Source organism: Lepisma saccharinum, chromosome 8 (genome assembly GCF_977018435.1).
Source record: "Lepisma saccharinum chromosome 8, izLepSacc3.1, whole genome shotgun sequence".
Lineage (NCBI taxonomy): Eukaryota > Metazoa > Arthropoda > Insecta > Zygentoma > Lepismatidae > Lepisma > Lepisma saccharinum.
Window position 1 is genome coordinate 90,419,701 of NC_139236.1, and position 25,016 is coordinate 90,444,716.

Consider the following 25,016-nt stretch of genomic DNA (forward strand, 5'->3'; position numbering starts at 1 on the left):
TTATCTTACAATTTGTGAATAAAATATTATGACGATAATAATATAATAATTGTAATTCCAGAAAAGGCATTCCTATAACATTAAGTTCTTGCCAGTCAGAATTAACCTATGTATTCGCAATGAACAAGGCTGTTCTCGTGTTCAGCCTTTGACTGTTACAAGGTTTGCTTTGTCACCCTATTGGGAAAACCCTCTACCGAGTGGCTGAATTATAGTAAATACTACTATACTACTATAATTCATCTCCAAGATGTGGAGCACAGATTTTTGCACTGGAAGTTGTAAGATACTTGTTTTACACAGTAACAAGTGAATATGCTGTCGCTTCCGCGGCTCATGCTAAGTTGACGGGACGAGCAGAAGCCCCGCCTGCTTGCATTTGTAAGTGATGACGTCAGAGGACCTCCTGTCTGTGGAGAGGACGTTTTCAAATGCGTGACGTAGTAGGTGAATTTCAGCGGTGTTTGAAGGCGTGTTTCTCGAGAACCGAAACAAATATCGCCGAGATATTTTGCACATCTCATGTTTGTGTCATTATCTGTAAAATGAATGGATTTAAAACGTTTTTCATGTCAAAGTGGAAATGTCCATTGATGTCATTTGTAAGCAAAAGCTTCCTAGAAGTTTCTTGTCGCAGCATTAAAGACAAGAAACGGGCAAAAATAGGTCCAGGTCAAACTTGTTTTCATTTAAATGAAAGTAGCTGCTAATATATCACAAGATAGTTGAACTCAAGCATACATAAATCCAAACAAGTCTCACTGTGTAGTTCTTCGTGAGAACTAGTGAAGCAGGAAGAGGATTTCGTTCGAGCGCCAAATAGTTCGCGCGGCCGACGCTAGATAGCGTACGGAATTGAGAGGAGTTTCGCACGAACAGGGAAAACGAGAGGTATACACTCGAAGCCCAGCAATACAGGTATAACCCTAATTTGTCTGTGGTAGTGAGCCCTCAAATATGGATCGTGAAGTGAAAGACGCTGTGAAATTGAGACTTAAGTGAACATGGTATTCATCTCCATGTTAAAATGTAGGTTAGTCTGTCTTACCAATACACAGTGTCAGAGTGTCCGGTCATCGGGAGATGCGGTGATGACGAAGCAAAATAATAAAAATATTGCATTTTATATATTTTAGAGAAGCAGTAAAAATAATAAGTCAGAATACTCGCATATTTGTGCGAAATAAGCCAAGCGACAGCATGAAACAGCTCGAAAATGCGCAAGAGATTCGCTAATCCTAGCGCATCGAAATGAGGCCCCAGTACTACGGCTCGCGCCGAACCCTCCCGCCAAGTTTCCTATTGAAGGCAATGGTGTTCGTCGGCCCAGCTCATCGCAGAATGGTGCGAATCTCTCTGGTCTCTGCCGGTGCCGAGAACAACCGAACGCTTCCGAACAGGCAGACAAGTCCAACGACCTGTACTTTCCCCCACTCTTGAAGGTCTGGGTCATAACAGGTCCTTTTTTTCAGCCCCCATCCCCATGTTTACAGCCACGGCAGGGTTTGTCTGGAGTCATCAAGATTCTTCCGAGTGTCCAGTGGTGTGCTCAAGGAGGGGTGGTGAGGATCATAATTCTGCTTAGGCTCAATATTGTTTGGGAAAAAAAAGGAAGAAAGAAAAGGCAGGAAAAGATGGCAAAATAAGGACTTCATGAATGACTACTAAAAAGTACACATAACCCCCCCCCCCCTTCAAAAATCCTGGGCACATCACTTCAATGTCTGCTATTTCCACTTGTTAAGAGGAAAAGCCCACATTGAACGATATGAATATGCTTTTCATTATCAAAACACCAATTGACGTTAAACCATAAAGGTTATTCTTACCTTTAAACGCGACAATTGAGGTGTTTGCACTTCAGTTTCCATCATATTTAATAATTCTCGTCGTATGGGATAGAGTTATGTGTCTTATGTAGTCGTAAGGTCTATGGTATGAGCTTTTACATTGAATTGGCAATGACCTTGGCGTTTATCGCAGAGAAATATTGTGCCCCCTCCCTCTCCGTTGAAAGATCGACCCTGACGTTTGGCAAATCTTGCGATGACTACGTAAGAATGTCACGCTTCGCCACTGACAGTGATGTATGAAAATGAAATAGATGATTGTGGGCTGAAACTTCCAAGGCAGATGTTTTACATATATGTGTCTACGATTATTGTCCCATGCAGGACTCGGGTGAGAACGCCAACCAATGGACCCACTGCTGAACGAGCGGAGAGAGTAGCCAATCAGATCAAAAATGTGCCGCCTTCCAACTGGAAATAGTTTCGCACCTCAGGACAGATGGCACCAGTGCATAGACTATATGAAGCGCATCGATAATTGCGGTAAACGAGAGTTGAATAGTCTTACTGTCTCTATTTTATTTCGCTTGTGATAACTTAACAAAGGTGGCAGCACTGATAATCATATCTAGAATCGGTACCCAAGTGATGACACTGTTTCGGGGATTGTCTCAGTCATGTATATAATGTAAAGGATAATATAACCCGTATGTACTTCTCAATATACGTGAAGTCCAACATGTAATAAGAACTTCCTGAAAAATAAGTCTGTACTGCCGATAGTGTTAATTGTGCTGAAATTGCTTTCACAGTCTACCTAAAAGAAAAAAAATATAGATACTGACTGCTCGAAGGTTTTTTCATACATTAATAATTCTATTTCCTTTTTTTTATTTTTAAATATTTTAATTCTACATATAGAATCGAACCAACAACCTGTTAAGTTCTTACCCCATTAAACACGTTTAACCGTAGAAATAAACACCACAAACGGCTAGCATAAAACAAAAACGTCATAGTTGATTACACTATTGACAAGGACGTATTTAGGGGGGTCAAGGGGGTCTGGACCCCCCGAAAGACTTATCAAGTACTAAAATTAAGTAATTAAAATATTAGCATTTGTTGCATAATTCATGGTTATTCATTTCCTCTGAACTTTTTAGAATTCAAGGATTATATTGGGATCATACGGCTTTGAATGACATTACAAAGAAGATTTATATACACTACTATTCAAAATAATATGCATAAAATATTAATCAGAAACTTACTTTTCTCCAACTACATGTAACATCATTTTTGTTATTTGGAAAATATTCAATTATTCATCTATTTGACATTAATTTCATTGCCAGGGCTCTTGTTTTTATGCAAATTATTCCGATCTTAACTACAGATAAGGTACGTAATGAATATGCGCTGTTATATCTCTATTCTTATATAGTCTTTTTACCTATTCGTGTAATAATAATATAATATTAATGTATGTATTGTAATTAGTATTAATTTAATATAATTATTTTAAATTAAACATTATTATTATTATTATTATTATTATTATTATTATTATTACTATTATTATTCCTGAGGCACTTGGTTCGGACCCCTCCCAAAACATATTTCTAGATACGTGACTGACTATTGACACGTCACAACAGTAAGATTACAACAGTTTTATTACACACATCTGTGTCTCTTAGGTATGTGTCCGTATGTAACTTAAGCTTAATAAACCAAGAGTTTTCTTTAATCTCCCCCATCCCTGGTCGCGTTCAAGTAAAGAATTTTAAGTAATTGTCGAGCAATACGCAACGCAATTCTAAACTCCCGTAAAAAGAAACTACAAATTAGAACACTGGACGTAGTTTCTATGGCTGTCGCCAGGTGGCAATACATACTTCGTTTCTCACACTGTATACAGTGCCTCCTTCACGAGATATCGCGGCCAAATCGTGAACTAGGAACAAACTTGCAAAAGTTTAATCCGCACGCAGATCAAGTAGTGCATCATTCAACCGGTCGTGGCGCTAGAAACATGCTTTCCAGAGCCATCTTACGTACATAATAGCAACTAAGTTGTCCCCAATCTCCACCTGTGAAACAAGAATGATGTGTCGTCTACGTCAATCTGCGAAAAACGTTGGTATTTCTGCTTCGGTGAAAGTGAATGGGCATTGTAAAAGGGATTGATGTGTTGTTTTTTTTGGGCAGACTCGGCATATTTTCGTGAATTTGACGCTTCTCTTGTTACAAATTGGGAAAATGCTGGTGTTAAGAATTGATATGGCCCAAAATCCACATGACTTGAAATATCCAACATCAGTTTCGGACTCAACGGATAATCCGAATGTTTGAATGATCAAGATAATTCTGACTTTCGTGGCGGAGTGGCGAGCATAGCAAGCTACGACGCCACGTGTCCCAAGTTCGAATCCCGGCTTGGTCATGGACGTTCGTTGTGAGTATCCATCATTTGATTGATTAAGTATATTTTACTTCGCTTTTCTGCCACTTTTGGCTAATTGCGAAGATTGGGATTAGTGACGATATGATGAAATTGATGAATGGACACTCACAAGCACACATATTAAAGCCGGGATTCGAACCCGGGACACCTAGCGTCGTAGCGCGATGTGCTAACCACTCCGCCACGGGGACCGGCTGAGTGTTCATCACTAATGATATCCTAATAATTAGAAAAATTGGGCGTAGTGGTGAAGTCGTCGTTTTGTAATCAAGGGGTCCCGGGTTCGATATCCGGCGGAGGCACATAGTGGTTCGGAACCCACTGTAAACTGTTGATCAAGTCCCAATTAGCCAGTCTGTGCATGAAGTAGACTTAATAACTCAAAAACAAACTCAATTAGGAAAATTATAATATCCGAATATGCAGATAGTTTGGATAATCTACTCTCTCCGTAAACAATATGGCTGTTTGAATAAAAATGAAACCACAACAAAGCAGTTCACATCCTTTGCACCAGTAACAATTCAGTTATATCCCTTAAAATCACGTACAATGTAAGAAAAAATAATTAATTAAAATAGCTAGAGAAAATATACATGGGTATATACTTATGCAGCTTCTACGAGTATCACTTTCTTTACTTGCAAATAAGTGTCGAAGATTTGCTCGGCAAATTGTCCATGACTATTTAATTAATTCTTCTCTTGAATCCTACTAACAGATTTTTCCATGTGCTGCTGTACATATTGTCAGCTACTTGCTTGGGCTTAATTCCTGAATCTCTCATTAAGTAAATTAACATTCTGAGGGGCAATATACTTGGTAATACTTGTGCACTCCACTCTACGCCAAGTAAGAATAATTAATTAAGGAATAAAAAGGAAGAAAATAAATGAAAAATCAATCGTCCCAAAGATATCAAAATACAGCAAGCAAACCGACGTGAAACAGAAAAAGAAGATGTTTCAGTTGACGATGGACAGATGGCAGTGCACTCCAAACAATGACGGACATATGGCAGTGCACCCCAAACAATAATTAACTGATTGCAACAGTATTTACTGCAATAGATGGTACAACGATCGTTTAAACTTTTACCGAGTATAAAAGTTCTTCCAATTAAATGTACATATATTTGGAATATATTCCTCTTCTCTTTTTCACATAAACGGAAAATACGAGATTACACTGTAATGTTCATTTCTACATTTCTTAAGGATGCGAGCAACATTTTTTTGGTATATAGGGTCTATGCAACATTTCGGGACACTGATAATTTCTACAGCAACACTGGGGAGGGAGAATTTGCTTATGAGAATAAATACTTCAATTACTACATGCAAAATAAAATCTATAATTCTATTAAACATACACATAATTTCACATACAGTACACGAGATTGTGAATGTTTGGTGTCCCTGTTCGCAACCATCACACATGAGCCTCCACAGTGTATTGCAATGTGCAAGGGAAGGATTCACCATTTAAATAGTTGTCGCAGTCTGAGAATCGGACATTTTGTTCTTTCGCCCTTGTGACGTCACTTATGAGAGGCGGAAAGAGCAGTGGAAGACCCAGAAAGGTCATCTCTGATCCAATATCAATTTCACACCTGGCATTTACCAGCGCTGTACTAAAAAGAATAGGATTAACAAACAGCCTTTTGTCTTGATGCAAATTGCCCACGAGTGGGGAGTCGCAGACAAGCAAACGAGCCATTGTTCCCGGCTCATATATGGTAATTTCCTTGGTGCAGCATGTGTGACAGTCGAAAGGGGGAGAGCCTCATTTTACAAGATCACATCCCACTCGTTAATTCAGCCATGGACACGGCAAGGAAGATGCACGAAGGGTGCTCAATATAGTACAGTGGGATGCGTAAATCTTGCCAGATAAATTAGCTATCCGCATTTTCGTATTCACTTTTCTTGAATGTGCAGTTTTAGCGAAATGACATTTACATGTTACTTGAAAGAGTGACGGGAACTGTCATAAGGCCTGTTCTACTAACTATACCTATGCCTATGCGTATGTTGAATAATTTAAGATTATTAGCACACGTCCATATACACAACGTAGATAATGTTCAGAGAATTCACGAAAGGCGGAGCATAAATACTGTTAGAATTAATTTCTACTCACGTTAATTTCTGAAAATAGCGAGAGATGGCACCACCCGGAATTTTATGAATAAACTGTAAATTCTTGACTTGCGTCTCGCTTGGATATCAATATAATGACAACTTCAAGTTTTAGTCGTATTTTAAATTTCCGGTTATACATTTTGACCTTATAAGATATTTTATTTTTATGAGAAATACCGCGAAGACTTTGGTGTCGATTTATGCACAAGGACATTTTGGCCAGATGGTGATTTTATCGGTTCCTGCAATTTGCACACTTGATACTAAGTTATAATTCATACAGCGCGTTATTCTCCATCCTTTTGCATAAATAAAACAATTACGTTTATTCAAGGTTTATTACAATAAGATCATTGATACGTGTACATTTGCATATATTGCTCAGCGTATCGGTGGTACAAAGATGGTCGGTCATTGAAATTCTGAAAATTACGCGGGAAGGAAAAAATCTTCGGATTATCGCGTTGACACGGCAATAGGATTGCTATGACTAATGGATTCTGAACTATGAATGGATGGAGATCAGCCGGAATAATATGTGAAACGTGGCACATCAGTAGGACAGTGATTATGATTGAAGGAAAAAGGTAGGGAATGCATTTGATGTTCTGCAACCCAACCCGCCATGAGGTAAGCAGGCATTTATCATATTTTACTGCATGAGCTCATGTCGTCGTACATTATTGGTAGATCTGCCTGATATACGTTTTAGATAAAAGCATGCTCGCGTGTGTTACGTGTGGTGCGAAGAAAATGGTAAATCGTTCGTACTGAACCTCGTGGTTACAGCAAATGGCGGGCGACGCCATTGCTATCAAAAGTTGTTCTTTGCAAAACTAGCATAAAAACTAACGTAACCCTTTCAGAAAAGGTGGAACTTAGCACAGATGTAAACTAATGTGATTTGCATCTTGGTTTCAGTTCTTGACGAAGTATATTATCAACTTGTCACTTGTCCGTATATGGACATGCTGATTGCATACAAAGACTTGGTTTCGTATCAGCTGAGCGAATTGGACATTAATGTGGAATAGGTGTTAATCCTTTCAGATTTGGGGTAGTTAGATACTGCCATCACTTTATACGAAATATTATGTCAGTTTGAGGCAGTCTTGCCTAATTTATCAGCAAATACACATTGTAGAAAGTGTATGTTTCAGGGTAAATCAATCAGCTGTTTATGCAGGCATAAATGACATCGTTTGTTTAAAGAAGAAACAAGAGGTCTTTTTTGCTCTTAAGTGGCAGTTATGTAAAATTTACATACTAACAAAGAAGTCAAAAGTTTATGAATTCTGTTTCACTTGGAATTTACATATAAGAATTAATCTATACATGATGCATGAATCCATATTCTATCATATATGTATTCTCTTTCAGCAGGGGAATTAGCCAATGAATTCTGTTTCACTTGGAATTTACATATAAGAATTAATCTATACATGATGCATGAATCCATATTCTATCATATATGTATTCTCTTTCAGCAGGGGAATTAGCCAATGAATTCTGTTTCACTTGGAATTTACATATAAGAATTAATCTATACATGATGCATGAATCCATATTCTATCATATATGTATTCTCTTTCAGCAGGGGAATTAGCCAATGAATTCTGTTTCACTTGGAATTTACATATAAGAATTAATCTATACATGATGCATGAATCCATATTCTATCATATATGTATTCTCTTTCAGCAGGGGAATTAGCCAATGAATTCTGTTTCACTTGGAATTTACATATAAGAATTAATCTGTACACGATGCATGAATCCATATTCTATCATATATGTATTCTCTTTCAGCAGGAGAATTAGCCAACAGGCACAAAACGCGAAGTAAAATAAACTCAATCAATCAACTTTCAGCAGGAGGAAATTTGGGTGTGCTATTGATGTATCCAGTATTATCATTCGTCGAGTCTGAATGATTAAGGATTGGGTGCAAGTTTCGAATCTTGGGAAGCAAATAACACCCCAGAGGGGTATGAATGTGCATTGGGTATTACATATAATTTATTCTAAATATCCATAGGGTGCTCCTGAATTTGGTAGGAAGAAACAGATTAATCTTTTAGACAATTGGCCGTTCTCTTTTGCACTTTTGTTTGTATTTATAAAGTTGGGTGTAGGAGCTTAAATTCTTTGGGGGTTAGACTTTTCCTTTCAGCAACACTCCAATCAGCGCTGCCAGCGTATCGGGCGGGACACTCGAGAGCCATATTGGGAAAGTGCAAGGTTAAAGTAAAGGTGGTATGAGGTATAGTGGATCTGTTGTTGGGGCTCTCGTGACGTGATTGCGTGCAGGTAACCCTCACCTCTGACGTACCGTCTCATTCACAAGCAAAATCTGCAGGTTTTACTTCGGCAATACAACTGTATTACAATAGTACGACTGTTCAGCGTGTAGTGCATGTACTCGTAGTAAAACGACACACAGTTTAAAAGGGTGAGTGATGATATGATGAAATTGATGATGGAACACTCACAAAGAACATCCAGGCCGGGATTCGAACCCGGGATCCCTCGCATCTTAGCGCGCTGTGCTAAGAGGATGAATGAAAGACTCGAGTTAGAAATTATACAAAATATAAATGGGTGCGTTTCAAACTGTAAATAAGGGGGCCTCGAAATGTTGTTCGTACCATAAAACTCCGGGTCTGTTGTCAAATGTGTTCTTTAGCGTTTTCTTCAGTGCTTCATTCTCCCATTACGAAGAACAAAGCAAGTGAACATTATAATGGGCAATTTGCCTGGTAATACTTATGCATCCGACACTACATGAATTATGTTCGAAATGAATAGTCTCAATTTTTCAGAAAATTTATTTTTTTAGAAATTCATGTCTTTCACCATCAAAATTCAACAGAGAAACTAGATTTAAGAGGTTTACGTTTTTGCTGTTGTCAATATCTTATTATCGGTGTTATACCAACATAATAAGAGAGATTTCGAATATAAATGGTGAGCAATTGTCAGAATGTCACTCGCAGAGGCTTCAAATAACTTTAAGGGTTTTTACATCCACAAAGCAAGTCCCCTGCGCACGGAGTGACTCGAGAGGGTCGACCAACGAACGCGGGAGAGGGGGAAACTTGGCTGCAGCTACCAGCCGCTTGGAGCAGCGCGGACTGCTTTGCTCCGTCCACTCGCTTTCTTCCCTTCTCTGCCGTTACGTGCGTCATTGCTCCACAGATTCCCGACATGGAGCGTAATTCCCTACTTCACATAAAACTGAACAAACAAAAGTTGCGTCACAATGTCATCACCCGTAAGAAACTGAAGCTATTGACATAAGCGTAGGTAAAATTAGAGGCGCAACCACAATTTTTTGTCTGGGGGGCAAGTACCAGGATAAACGTACCAATAATAATAACAAAAACAATAATGGCATAATAATTATTATTATTATAATTATTATTATTACTACTACTACCCTTGCCCCCTAGAATTGACTTCCGTCGAAGGTTGGGGGCAATGCCCCCCCGCCTCCCCCTGTAGTTGCGCCACTGGGTGAAATCGTAGCGAGAATATACGAAATATCGAGATCCTATTTTCATGTTTATCAACACACAAAAAAAATCTTCCTGCGCGACTACGGGATTTACACGATGTTGCACGACTGCAGGCCAGACGTCACGATGCGACGGCAGAGACCTCTCGGGGCAAAATTGTGTAAAGAACTATCTGGCGTTTTACAGGTAAACGTGAGCCCTTTTGGAATATCTCGAGCGTCGTAAACCATTGAGGCGATCGCAGCGCCACGCCTCTTTCAGGTTGATGCCGGAGGGAGTCGCAATCACTAGACTCAGCCAGTTCAATTCCTAATTCTCCCGCCAGAGGGAACGGGCTGCGCTTCCACGCGAAGTTTCGCCTCGGTCTGTTTACACAGGGAATGTGGGCGGCTTCTGGCAGTATGAATTGAAAAGTAATTTTGCTAGAGCTGTAGCGACAGCAACATTTACAAATCTTGGCAGAATTAGACAAATAACATGTTCTTTACTTCAGCTCTCAAAGCGAATGTTTACAGAGTGTTGCTTAACAAAGCTGACAACTTTTACAGTTCAAAAAGTCCTGAATTTTAACGGCTACTGCCATGTTTCAACGTTAGAAATCCTCGAAAAACGTCAATTGTATCTATGTAGCCCTGCGTCAGATTCAGGATTGCCAGTGATATTATGGGGGGGGGGGGGGATTACCACCCTTTCCCTTTGGCCCAATTTTCCTTTTAAAAAAACTTCAAAAGCAGGAAATTATGGCAAAATGAGGACTGACTACTACTGCCCTTTCGAAAATCACAGCCACGATGCAGCATAATGTATGGGTATGGGTAAAAATATAGTCAAACAAGTTCCATGCTTGATTTATGGTGAAGAAGAGGGTTTCAACCCAGCGACTTCACTCACCAAGTTTGATGCTATCTCCGTTGCATATTATATCTTCTAATATCTTACCTGGTAGAAAAATAACTGACAGTGGTAACCATGAGAATATGTCATACGGCTGCATACAAATTTGTAGTTTCTTTTGAAGTACCCTGTATTCACCTAATATACAACCTTGATGATCTAGAGCGATTGTGCGTTTAGCCAGATTTGAGTTTCAAAAAGAATATCAGAACACAAGGAAAAAATGTAACGGGTGTTTCACTCTGGACGGAACCCTGTATTTCGTTCATAACTCGGACAGTAATAAAGATATTGCAACGAAATTTGGAGTGGACTTACCTCCGTTCATGTGAAGTCAGGTGACATCATAAGAAGTGCTGGAAATGGCCACCATTGGCGTCCAGGCAGCAAAACATCGCGCGATCTGGAGTAGCAATGGCGCCGATCGGTCGCGCCCGTGAACCAACTGGACGATGAGGAATTATCCATTGGTTATTTCCAGCAGGATGGAGCAACACCGCACACCTCGCGCACAAGCATGGCCGAAATCCGGTCTTTTTTCGCAGACCGCGTAATTTTCAGGGAACTTTGGCCACCGCGCTCGCTCGATCTCACGCCACCTGATTTTTTTTTTTATTATTATTTTTTTTTGTGGGGACATTTGAAGTCACAGGTTTACGCCAAGAAACCGCGAACCATAGAGGCCTTGAAAGCAAACATCAGTGCGGACATCCAAGCAGTGACACTTGATGTATTGAGACTGACTTTCCATAACATGGAACGCCTCGTCCAATGGTGCCTGGACGCCAATGGTGGCCATTTCCAGCACTTCTTATGATGCCACCTGACTTCGCATGAACGGAGGTGTCCACTCCAAAATTTCGTTGCAATATCTTAATTAGTGTCCGAGTTATGAACGAAATACAGGGTTCCGCCCCGAGTGAAACACCCTGTAGTTTTCAACGGAATTTCAACAACAAAGTTGTATCGGAATTTCAAAGAATTTCTTACCGTCCAAGACGAGTGGGTGAAAGGCGAGTCAATAATGTGAGATCAACTGGTATACGTTGGCAACAAATGACGTTATGTGTTATTTGGAGAATGGTTTTCGTGAAACTGTGTCTGAAGCTTCGTGACAGCTAAAGGAGCAGCGTATATACCATGGAAAGCATTAATATTCTAAAAATAAACCTCAAAGGCTTCAGGCAAGAACGAAAGAAAAATGAAAGTGTTCAAATATACGACACTGTCTAACAACTGATAAAGTCTGAATCAATCTACAACATCTATGATTGCTTATGTCTTATGCCTACATCCAATAAGTGGTGATATTTTAAACTTTAATGCCGAGAACGAAAGCTTTAAATTAGCAAAATTTGTATCTTGATCGTTGGTAAAATATCTGTAATTTAAATCACCTAGACTTCTTACGTTTTGTGTACGTATAAGTTTGTTGTACATTACTTACCGAACAACCCTCGCTTGTTAAGTGCTTTGCAATTTACGAGCAGGCTTTAGCAACTGCCTTGAGCTATTGCATCCCAATTCATTTACCCGGATGAGTTACAGTCGTTTCAAGTCGGTGGTTTCGTTGACGGGCTGGCTAGCGATGCGATGCGATGCAACAGAAAGCGATAGCCATGGAAGTCAGCGAGCCAATAATTATGCGGTCAGTTAATTACAGGGGAGCGGCTACGCGTTGTTTGCATGAGAAGTTTCTTCCTCTTTTTTTCCCCCTTGGTTCTTCTCTTCTTCTTCACTTTGTAGAATCGCTCCAATTACATTCTAAACAAGATCGTGACGTGCAAGGGCCTGTTACTCCGCCGCACCGAGAGAGGGCGGGGAGATCGCCAAGATGGACGAACGAGACAGCTACGTGCGTACGTCCAAAGTGCACGATTCTCTTGATTTCACAAAGGCTGCACAATGATGTGCGTTTATTCCTGATCAATGTAATTTATGCTTGAACAACATAATCTAGGTAAACAATATGGTGCCAGCTTGGCTTGGCAAGGACCAAGATGCATGCACGCAGGTGAGTCAATAATAAATGTTCAACGGGAATTGGTTTAGGGTAAATTGCGTGAAGTTGAACTTGTTGGCTTATGAGAAACATAAGAAGCTACTCATGTGCTTAAATTTGAAATCGGGCACAGAAGATTTTAATAGGTAATGGAAAGCATTACGAAATATGTGCATTAATGTAAGAAATTATGATCATGCATTTGGAGTATCGCCAACAGCCTGGTGACATTTTCTTTAATCAAGGGGTCCCGCTGTGGCCAATTGTCAGAGTGGACATTGGCTCCTCTTTTTTTTAAAAAATCTTAAGCCTGCTTTAGACGAAAGTATTTTCCTTAACATTTTTCATAACGTTTATGTTATCGTGTAAAATGAAAAATCTTATGCTATTTTAGATGCCATGGCATTTGTGAATGATATAATCCGTCCTATTTCCGTAGCATTTTTCGTAGCATAACCAATCAGAAGCGAGCTCTAGGTCACGGGTGCAGATATAATGGTGATTGATTGAGATGTAAATAATCCTATCCCTTCACATTTTTGAAAGTCAATAACTATAAATCGAGGAATAATGTTTCCTATAAAGTGTTTTAGGTACAAAGCAATGGCGCTGTTTAAATATATACTTTATAACGTATACAGTACATGTGTGGGAGAATATTTAAATTGTTTCAATTGTAAACACCATGCACTCGCTATAGATGGTGTTACTAGACGTGCCTACCGTGCTGTATATATTATACATTGTAATCGCAACAGCTAACAGAAATATTACATGAAATGCTTCCGTCTAAAACGGGGCATTAGACTGCAACAGTGACAAAGGTTTCGGATAGGACACACCAAGCGATGGGTACTGCACGTGGGCATTTCCTGCGATATTATATCATTCTTTAAGTCTCAATCCAAGGGTGTGACGAAGGAGGTCCTGATTGAATTCTACATTCCACCTAGGAAGCAAAATATTGTAATAGGTTCTCATGTTGGATAAAGTGGCTGAATGTAAGGAACAAACGTATTTTGGCAAATTTGAAATTATTCCCCAATATAATTTTCTAGGTTCAACCAATTTGGAAACGTCTGGGATCCATGGAGAAGAATTCAGGAACACAAGACAAATGTTGGGAACAAAGAGCCAATAAGTTTCAACAGCGATGCCCTTGAGCGTGGTTGTAATTGCCCCCCCTAAGCTTCCCACAAGGCACTGCGGATCTGCACTGGTTGTTTGATCTGTGGTATTCGATCGCCAGTCAATTGTTTCGTCCTTGGGAGTCAAATTAGCCGATGACAGCGATAGTTACGCATGCTGGTCGTTGGCTTTTGTCCGAACGTGATCGCCAGACGTCGGCCCAAGGCGGAATAATCCTTTTTTATACGTCGTAGTATCAGAAGATTATGGGTTCGGATTTCGAACCATCCGCTGCAAAGAGCGTGGCGCTGTGATCGGGGGATAGGGTGCATTTAACTTCCAATATCTCGCAACCAGGTGTATTGTAAACAGGATCTTATTTTCCGCTTAGGGTGGTGTGGGTATAAACGTACAAGCGAAATATTTTGCTTTTTTAAACCTTTTTTTCTTCTAGTATCTATCTGCCAGATCATCGATCGTGTGATTGGGTTTTCATGCAGTTAGCCACCTACACCTATCCTAAACTACAACTTTTACTCATATCCTTCCTTGACATTCCCTTTGCACAAATACTTTACCTTCCCGTTCCATGCTTTTCTGTAATAAACCATCGCGTATCACGTCAAGTTTTTCCTAATGACATGTCAGCACAGCATGATCAAATGTGACAAGTGTCCAAATTAATATTTACTTCGTTTGCAATTCTATCAGCATTAATATTCGTTTTTGCAATACAAAAGTTTACATAAAGTATAATTTGAATACACAAAGATATGTTTCAAAACAGTTACGTAAGGAGTAACAGGTGAGGCAGGTGTCCCTCACATCATCATAATTGGGCGATTGAAATTGTATTTAAAATGTTTCTCCCACCACATTTTGGAGTAACTTTATGGTAAGTGCTTCAAGTACACATCTTGCAAATCGTGAGGAGAGACAAATTGATAACTTTTGAACATTTGTGAACTTCAATTTTTTTTTCCGAATATCTAAAGATCATAAGCTTTAAAACTACTCACTCAGAAGTTTGGGAAGAAAATGACGTCGCAGGGGCAAGGGGGGGACAAGGACCGAAAATGTGTAAAATATTGTAATCCTGTACCCTTTCCTGTTCCACAAGGAACTAAGAAGGCCTCTCAAATTTTATAAGAATGTTGGCCAACATAACCCTAACATTACTTATAGTATTCATGGGAAAAAAACATGATTTTGTAAACAATTTATATTTTTGTAAACCTTACTCCTGGGTTAATTTCTAGAAGGAGACGAGATTTTCGGATTGTCTTTGTCTCGTCTGAGATGGCCTCCCCGATGGTGAAGTGGTAGCGTTGTCGCCTTGTAATCAAGGGGTCCCGGGTTCGGTTCCCGGTGGAGGCACATAGTGGTTCGGTTCCCACTTTAAACTGTAGGTCCAGTCCCGATTAGCCTTACTGTGCATAAAGTGGACTTAGAACAACAAATCAATCAATCAATCTCGTCTGAGTTTCCCAGGCGGCTTCTCGTTCCCGATATCGTGGCTAGAATATACCTACTAGGTAGGGAGACATACTTTTGGTAAATAAAAAAGCAAAATTGCGCTACAAAAAAAGTCAATTTCGGCTTTAATAGTTGTACATAAAATAAAATTTCGGTGTTATAGCGGTGAGGAATGGAATAAAAAGCGATATATCAAATGATATTCTGGTTTTAAAAAATGTGAATACGTATAATTCCAAATTTGATTTAAAAGCTGCACTTACTACACAAAATAAACGTACCCCTTCTAACAGAACATTTATGTAGTTACCATGGTAATATTAAGTTTATTCCTGTGGTATGAAGGGGTCCGTTTTTTGCTTCTCAAATATTTATAGCAAAATTAATCAATTCTCCGTGAATTGCATAACTCGCAGGATAATTCAGACTTCAGAAAGTGTCACGTCGACAAATAAACTAAGTTTCGTGTTTTCGAGTCTATTTCGTATTTTGCACTTCATTTCGTAACAAAACAGGGTAGGAAAACGCACCTCACATCTTTCAGAAACATGAAAAATGAACATTACAGCATGTTATTTCACATTTCGTGTTTTCGTCAAAAAACTAAATATTCGTGCCTCTACTAATAGGAGAGTCTTACCGAGCAATAGCATTGTATCATCTTATTAATATCCGTAGTCGCACAGGAAGTGGCTATAGAACCAGCATGGGTTCTACATGACAGAGCATTCCTGTCAAACATAAGTCATCAGTTACAGGGCAATTAAGACAGATCTATCCCTATTATAGCAGGTTTTTCGTTCATCCCCAAAGGCTGTTTTTTTTTTTTTTTTCATGACTTTCAGAGACCCCTGGTGGCACTCCCAATAAATCAATAACAAGAACGTTACTCTGACCTTCTCCCTTTTTATCTTTTCTTTCCCGATTAGCAGAAGCTGTTTTTTTATGGAGGCTGTCAGTCCCTTACTTGTTCTTTAACAAAGTTCCCTTCACTGTCTGTGTTGACGCAGAGCGAAACAAGAAAGTTATGCGCAAGGGGGGATGTTTTGTAACGATTGTGAAGTGAAACAAAACACTGCAGTGGAAGTACTCCGGATAGCGCCAGGCAACAGATGTCGCGCTGGTAGCCACCAGCCTTTATATCTCTATTATCAAGTCTCTCCTTCGAGCAGGGTTGCGTTCGAAAAAAAGAACGAAGCTCATCAACTTAACGCCCTTCTCTTTTCGGATTCAATGGGCGTGAACAAAAGAAAAGCGTGAAGGGTGTTTCTATAGTAACAAAGGAGGACATTTCTAAGCTAATTCCAGACTGAGTGCTGCAGCGCCATTACAGATTTGCTCCTCAATAAATTAAATTATCAATTGTGTCCTCAGCGTTTGGATCGGCCAGTTGTTCACAGAATACAAAGTGCTCTTTCTTAATGAACGGTTCTTACGCAGAAGGGACTTTAGCCAGAATTTGCCTTTGGTTGGTAATCTGTGATCTGGGAGGTAGGTCAGTTTCTGAAGCAATATGTCGCTCTTTCACAAGCGTTACTTTGTACTAATTATGTAGGACACATAACATTGTTATAAAAAGGTGGCACGTGTCGAATAACGTGAAAATTAGGCTTGTAAGTACTCGAAAGTGGCGTAACACATGGGGGGCCAGGGGGATCATCCTATAATTCTGAAACTATATATGTTAGCACGATATTGATGGATTCCAGAGCTATTTGTAGCTTCTTAAATAAAATTGCGTCGTCCAATATATCCTACCTCAGGGGTTCCCAATGTTTTTCGTTTCACGGCGCCCTTAGTATTTTAAGATTTTTCCGCGGCCCCCAAGTCAGAACTATCTAAAACTTGCACGTATATCAAATTCAGAAACATTTTATGTGTAGAAAGTACTAAATAAGCACATATTTGGAAGCAAGTGTAATTTTAGTGAAAATATTGGAACATTTCACGGCGCCCCTGTAAGCCAGCCACTCTGCCCAGGCCGCCGCGGCATACACTCTGGGAGCCACTATATTCACACACGCCAATTTTATGATCATTTTCGCTCTAAATATACCCTTGCCCCCACTATCCCGATGGAAAATTCTGACTATATCCCTGGCCAGCAGGTCACGCATATCTACTTGTCGTTCTGATCTTGGCGCTTCTTGAAGGGAAGTGAAATGCAAATAATAATAATAATAATTAGGTCTAGAATTTTTATGACTTAGCATATTTCTTTCGGTAAGGGCGATGTGTTCCCTAAACATATAGAAATTCATATTATGAATAAAATTAAGGTGCTTTTTAAGGGCATATTTTGGCATATTTGGCCATTTCTGCGTGATAGAGCATATTTTGATGGATTTTCTGTCATATTCAGCATATTTTTGCATTTTCAAGAAATATACAGTCATTTTCGAAGTGGATTCGTTATTACTCCCATGTTCACTCGAGAGTTTCTTTCCTTTGGACTGTACCAAAATCTTTTTCATTTTTATTTGAAAATTTAAAGAAAGTATTCATTGTGCATTTCAACTCAGGGCCCTAAAGTGAACTAGTGAAAATATCACGGCATTTAGATATTGATGTTTGAAACGGTCCCGTTATAAGGGCAAATTTTGTAAAATTTTTAGGTCATTCTTTTGCATATTTTGGTCATTTTTAGGTCAAAAATCCTATCCCTATAATAATAATAATAATAATAAACTAAAGAGTAGAAGTGGGGGGGGGGGGCTAACGATCTCTTCATTTGAAGTTTCCATGGGGGGGGGCGGTTGTGAGTTCATGATACCATACCGATACCACTGGTTCGTAGACGTCGTTCTATTCTGTCCAATAGTCGCCTGCGACTCATCAGCGACCAACAACTGCGAATCAATGGAGAAAGTGGAGCGTCTGGGAAACAATGGGTCCAGACGAAACTAAAGCGTTTAATGAAGAGAAGGCGACGGGATTAAAGAACGAAACGATTCCTCGTAAATTTCTGGCAATGGCCCCTTGTCTCGCCGTCCAATAGAGTGATTAGTCGCGCCTTCGGTGGGTGGTGTCGAGATTACGACCTACCGGCCTGAGTGCCGGATCTCATTCCCCATCTAATTCGGGGAAGCGATATCAATTCTCTGCCTTATGAGCTTCCGATGTTATCCGCTGCGAGCTTCATGGCGCTAGTGAAAGCCTTTAATTAACGACAGAGGCTGGGCTAAATTCCTTTTCAGCTAGGAAGGCAAGTTCTCAAAAGATTCTGAATTACTGAAACGACTTTTCAAAGAATAACTACTAGTAAGTGCAATGTTTTATACAGTCTGAGAAGCGTAAAATCCGTAATTGATTCATATACTTAGAAATGAATATGAATATATAGGATACTGCAGTAGTGTCTCGATAATCTGATGGTCTATGTAATTTGAGGCGAGAAAAATCTGAGTTTTCTTCTGATCAGTGCTGACATAAGTGGAAACGATGCAACACCCTGAAGCGAAATACACTTGACCATATCTTTAAAGTGTAAGTTCAATTTTGTTTAACTATTATCTCTTATCATTATTGTTACTACTGTACTGAATCCTGTAATCTTTTTCCTTTTTTTCCATGTTTCATATACTGGATTTTTTTAAAAATATTTCGCCTCTTCCGATTATTTTTTTTAGCTACTCTCTGTCCTGTCCACCTCGAATTATTGGACTCTATTGTTCAGTCAACGGCAAAGATAATGGTAAGCAAATTGTCCACCGCTATTTTCATTACTTTTTTATTCTACATCCTGTATTGTTTTAAGGAATGAAACTATGTTGGTTCGAAGTAGGCAATTGTTCTCTGCTTATTGACGTTTTTATTTCAATTCATTGTCTTCACATTGTGTAATACAGACCGAATGAAAATGGTGGTGGACAATTCGCCTACAATTTATTTCGCCGTTGAGTGTACATAAAAGCCATTATTAAGTTATTACGAAAGTATCGTAACATCAATGATATTCAAACCATTTCCAGAAAAAAATCGTTAGAAACAAGAAATCAATTACATTTGATATGACCTTAGAAAGATGTTCAACCAATGGTAAAGATAATATTAACAGGCAAAGTGGCCACCGTTATTTTCAATCTTTTTATTCTACTACATCCTGTAATGCTCTAAGCAATGGAATTAAGTTGTTGCCAAGCAGATATCCTCTCCTCATTGACGTTTTTATTTATCTTCATGATCATCACATTGTGGAAAGCAGACTGAATAAAAATGGTGATGGACAATTTGCGTAATATTACTTTTGCGGCTGGCAAAGAATAATAGTTCGTAGACTTACCACTGGCACGAGTAAAGCCAGCTGCATGTGACTGCCGCCATCTTGGGAATCTTGCATTTCTGCATCCATGGCTGAAAAATTTAAGAGAACCGTTAGGACTTAGGTTGCATACAGAGCCACATACGCAATTCACAGTGTTATGTACTTGAATACGTATAAACAGGAAATAAAAAATAGCTTAATATATTGCATAAAATTAATACTAAAGATATCTTAGTGCTGAACATTCTTTACCACTTTTAGTTGGTATTTTTATATTAAATAATAATAAATAATACATATATATATATATATATATATATATATATATATAAAACTATATTAATATTGATATTAATTATTTAACTTGATATGTTAGTATAGTTTTTGCCTTTTTTGTCAAAATACCGTGAACAGCTCTTGTGCACAATTATCACCATCTTTTTTTCCTTTGAATGTTAGTGACAATGGTTCTACATTAGCATGTCAACTGTACAGTACGATGCATAAATATTACCACGCAAATTGTCCATCACCATGTTTACTCTCCTTGTTTTACGCAATGAGTCTCAATAATTGAAACAAAACGTCGAATAAGCTTCTGGCAACCTCTGCATCAGCACACACGTAAAAACATATATGTTTATGATACAAGACAGAAATTATTTAAGGTAGTCATGGACAATTTGGCGGGCAATACTTGTACATCCTATTGTTCATTATCCATTCTCTAGTGCTAGAATAAGTATTAAAAGTGTTAGATTAAGCATAGTTAAAAGCAGTACACAATGGATGATGTTCAATTAATATTCCATTCCATACTAACCGTTAATTTCACAGAATTATTTTAACTCAATCATCCCTGCAAATGTGAAAATGGTTCAACACAGTTCCAAATGTACTGATGCAAATCACAGTAACAATTATCTTTACTGATACGTCAAGAAAATTATGTGAAAACCACTAACGCCGCCAAGCGGGTGGAGTGAACAGTGCTGGAGTGAACAGTGAAGTCGTGCAACTTTAATAATACATTGGAATGTGGGTAGTTTCTTGCATAAACAGTTAAAAAATGAGTGATAGAAGTAATAGCATCAATAAAGAATTATTTACCTAATAACTAAATTGTGGTACTGTGTAAATTACTTTAAATATATACATTATTGCATGCATTCACATTAGCGTATGAATAAGAAACGTCTAATTTCAATTTTTCGCTTTTGTTTTTTGAACTATTGAAATATTATCTTGCAGATAACCAGATATAATCCTTAAGGAATGTTATTACTTATCATCATTAATATATTGCTGTTTTTTGCTGTAAAATTTCTAGTTCTGCATATTATTGTGTGGTTGTGGATTTTACTGTATAATAACGGTTAGAATTTTACGTGACGTTATTTCCCGTCAACCAACTATCATTCACTCTCCGTTATCGACACTCCTGTATGTAACCCCCTTGATCTCACACGCGACACATTCTGTGCGTTTAGGTATGCTGGGAATAAACAGATAGTTGTAAGGCTCCATGTCCAATAAAGTTATTGATAATGATGATAACATAAGTTGTCTTTTTTACGTGCAGAAGATGATAAACCCGCCATATCATAAATGTCCCAGAAACTTGGCGTAGTCTGGGTTCTATCCTTCGGGACGCTGCAAGAAATAGGGAAGAGTTTCCTGGAGACGCCAAAGGGATGGCACGCCTCATTACCCCCTTCTCCACCCTCGTAAACGAGAACAAGGAATTAAGCCGTTCTTCCGAGAAGACTCAATGGCTTGAGAAAAACAGATACGCATCTTACAGCCTCTGGAAGAGTCTAGAACCCATGACGGTCTCGTAGATAATTCCCACAAATACAGAAAATTTCCCTTCAAAATCCCTGCCTTTACGGTACAGTGGGATCCATGAGTATTACCGTGCAAATTGTCCATCACAATGTTCGTGCACTTTATTTGGCCCAATAAGAGCTTCAAGAATTAAAAGAAAACTCAATACAAGCTGTTGACAACTTCTGCACCAGCATACATAAAAATCCATCGCTTAAAAGCACATAGGATATAAGAGGAAAAAATAATGAAAATTGTCATGGACAATTTGCACGGTAATACTCATGGATCCCACTGTACTTGTCACTAAGTTTACCTTGTAAAAATTCCCTCAAACATCAAAATTTTATCTCATCTTAAAAAATCACTCGACTTGCCACTCAGAAATTCCCTCAACATCAAAATAACCCTTTCTTATTAAAAATACTGAATTTAACTAAACGAACTAAAAACAAGCATAATAAACAAGTTTCTGTCAAGATTTAGAGATATGATGTACACAAACACGTACGGATAGAAGCTCATTGAATTTTTTAACAATTCAGAGTGTTAACCAGTACTTAGCCCAATCAAAAGTTTCTGAATCACTACAATGAATGCTCCTTTCGACAGTTTACATAATTTCTGAAGAACTTTTTGGCGCAGCTTTCCTGCTACTTAATTTTGCTCAATGTTTGTAAGAAATTTTCCACTCCCAATTTTTTTACCCATATTTTAAACAATTTTTAAAGGGTTTCCCATTTTGTCCCTCTCAGACTGACAATTCCCTTCAAATATTTCCCAGAGAGGGAAATTCCCTCAACTGCTCCCAGATCTATCTCTTCTCCTTCCAGCATCCTTGTAACGATCTCCAGACTGCTCTCGCATCCTTCCGGAATGACGAGGTGGGGGGCGGGGGGGGGGGAAGGAGAGGGATTTACGTTCGGATTCCGAGCACGAAGAGGGAAAAAGAAGAATCGCTGGCAGAAGCAACGACTTCCGTTCCGGGAGTTTCCGGTTCGAGTCCAAACGTTGCGAAGCTAAGAGGGAATTTTTCCCTTCCCTTTCTTCCCCTTCTGGAGAATCTCATTCGTAAGCAGGAGGGGAAGGTAAATGAAGGAAACGCAATATGGCTATAGCTTTTCTGTCTCCTTTCTTTGCTTGTGAACTGTGGACACACTTTCTGAAGCTGATGTAAACAAGCTATAAAGGCTGCTCTTTTTTTGCTGACTGAAGCAAACATGGTGCAACCTCAGATATCGCCATTTTGTCAAGGATTCTATAACAGTAAACCCAAGAGAAACTGGGGACTCCACCTCGAGTTCTGCGTCTATGATGTCACAAAAAAAAATTACCATACCTTTGTTCTTTTTATAAAGTCAAAATTTCTGATTGGAACTTTCTTCAATAAATAATTGGATCATTTTAAAATTTACACACACATGCGTATGTACTAGGGCTGAGCAGATACCGATGCTTGAATATTGTAATAATTAAAAGTTGTTCAAAATACTGATTAATGTTAGTGTGGAGATATTCTACTCTATTTGTTTGCATCAATTTACCAAGATCTTAAAATATTCAGGCCTCCCCGATGGCGCCTTGTAATCAAGGGGTCCCGGGTTCGATACCCGGTGTAGGTGGTTCGGATCCCACTTTCAACTGTAGGTCCAGTCCCGATTAGCCTCACTGTGTACAAAGTGAACTTAAAACACCAACTCAATCAATCAACTAAAATATTCAGGAATTTCATCAGAATATTAAATTAATTACATGTTATGTTATCACAAAGTTCAGTTTTTCCACACAAAACCTGTGCAAAATAGAAAGAAACTTCGAATTTTGCTTCAAGATAAGTCGACTCCGCTAAAGTGTCGCGCGGCATTTTTGTGGAGTCTGTGAAAGACCAATATGCCGGAAAAGTATCGACTGGTATCGGTAAATAAATTCCAATCGATACTTTCCGATATCGATACACGGTATGTACAAAATCATAATGATGCGATGGCTAGGATTCGAACCCGGAGTATTCTGTGGCGAAAATGAGAGTCAGCGCTCAACGTGCTCGGTCACCTAGGTGGCTTTTTTCAAGTACTGATTCCTCCCTGTGTGACCCGCCAACTTTTTTTGCGCATATTTTCCCGCGAGAGTTGGGTGTCGTCTTCTGCCACCCGCCTCGGTTTCCGGAAGTAGGGTTGTGACGTTGCCGTAATAGCCCAAGACAGCTTTTCATCTCGCTGATGGAAGGTTCCGGAAATCGGAACCGAGGCAGACATCCATCACGTGACTATTCGCACCGTCACATCTCTTTTCGGAAGAAAAAAAGCTACACGAACCAGCCCCCAAAAAATTGACGGAGCAGCAGGATATAAGAACGAGGGTGAAATGTAAGACAGATGTACAGTAGCTTCGATAACTCACTAACAAGAAGGAACGGGAATAATATTACTCGTTATGTAGAGATAAGTGCGAGTGCATTATAACTTTCAGTTGCTTGAGTGTTGTACAATTAGAATTAGAATCTTCAAACGGAAGGTTCACGAAAGACAACATAATATTCGACAACACAGCAAAAGAATATACGTACAAGGCTGCATTTGATTCTTTCGTTAACATTATTTACGCAAATAACAAATAAACTCTTCAATCCATCAAGATATTCGTTGTCAGCAGTATTCCAATTGAAGAAAATATAGTAGGTCGTACGATATTTCAGAGCTTCCTATTTTCACATTTTGAGATATTTTACTTATGTAATGTTACGAAGGCCAAGGACGTAGACAGCAATTTTCAAGAAGGGGAGACGCCATTGCCTCAAACGTACGTGCAGTTTGTTTATTTCCATTTCCCGGGGCTAAAAGTAAATAATACAAAGGGAATGTTCAATTAACATACATAGACAACTGTAGAGAGGGAGAATTCCATGGCTTTCCGCTTCAATTCGAACACTGGTTGTCAGTTTGTAATGAAACAACCTCATTATTTACACAGACAACAACGGTTGCGTTACTTACCTTCCGAAATCTTCCATTGTGCTTGTCGGATTCATCAGCTTTACAGCGATTTCTTGTCATTTTCGAATGAATCGAAGCTTGCTATCACGTTAAAACGTTTATGTTAATCAACAAGTAACATGAATATATCTATAATTGTAACTATCACTATAACATTGCACACGAAACAAATACAACTTAATAAAACGTTCAAATTTATTTTATTTTATTTACATTTTACTTGGGATTACCGCTAAGCAGTTTTTCCCATATCTATATATGTACTGTACATAAACTTACATTTTTTAGTACATTATTATTAAAAGATACTATGAACAATTTTTTTTTCCTATTAAATAGTTAAGTCACATTTTCTAAAAAAAGATAACAATATATATCCAACTGTAAGGTTAGGTTCACAAATCAAAGATTCCAAACACTGAGGAAAAGGAATTTCACAGTTTATAAGAGTTTTATAGAATGACTCTCTTTCTTGTGTGTATCTATTACACTCAAATAGGATATGGTGTAT

At 38.7% G+C, this 25,016-nt stretch overlaps 1 protein-coding gene across 1 annotated transcript in view; it reads right to left on the reverse strand.

Moving 5' to 3' along the window:
• The window catches only part of LOC145991894 (uncharacterized), a 499,455-nt gene that overhangs the window by 40,466 nt on the left and 433,973 nt on the right, over nt 1–25,016 (reverse strand). The window contains exon 6 of the mRNA XM_083127928.1: nt 19,704–19,774. Within this exon, the coding sequence (XP_082984054.1) occupies nt 19,704–19,774 (71 nt within the window). The remainder of the gene's footprint in view (nt 1–19,703; nt 19,775–25,016) is intronic.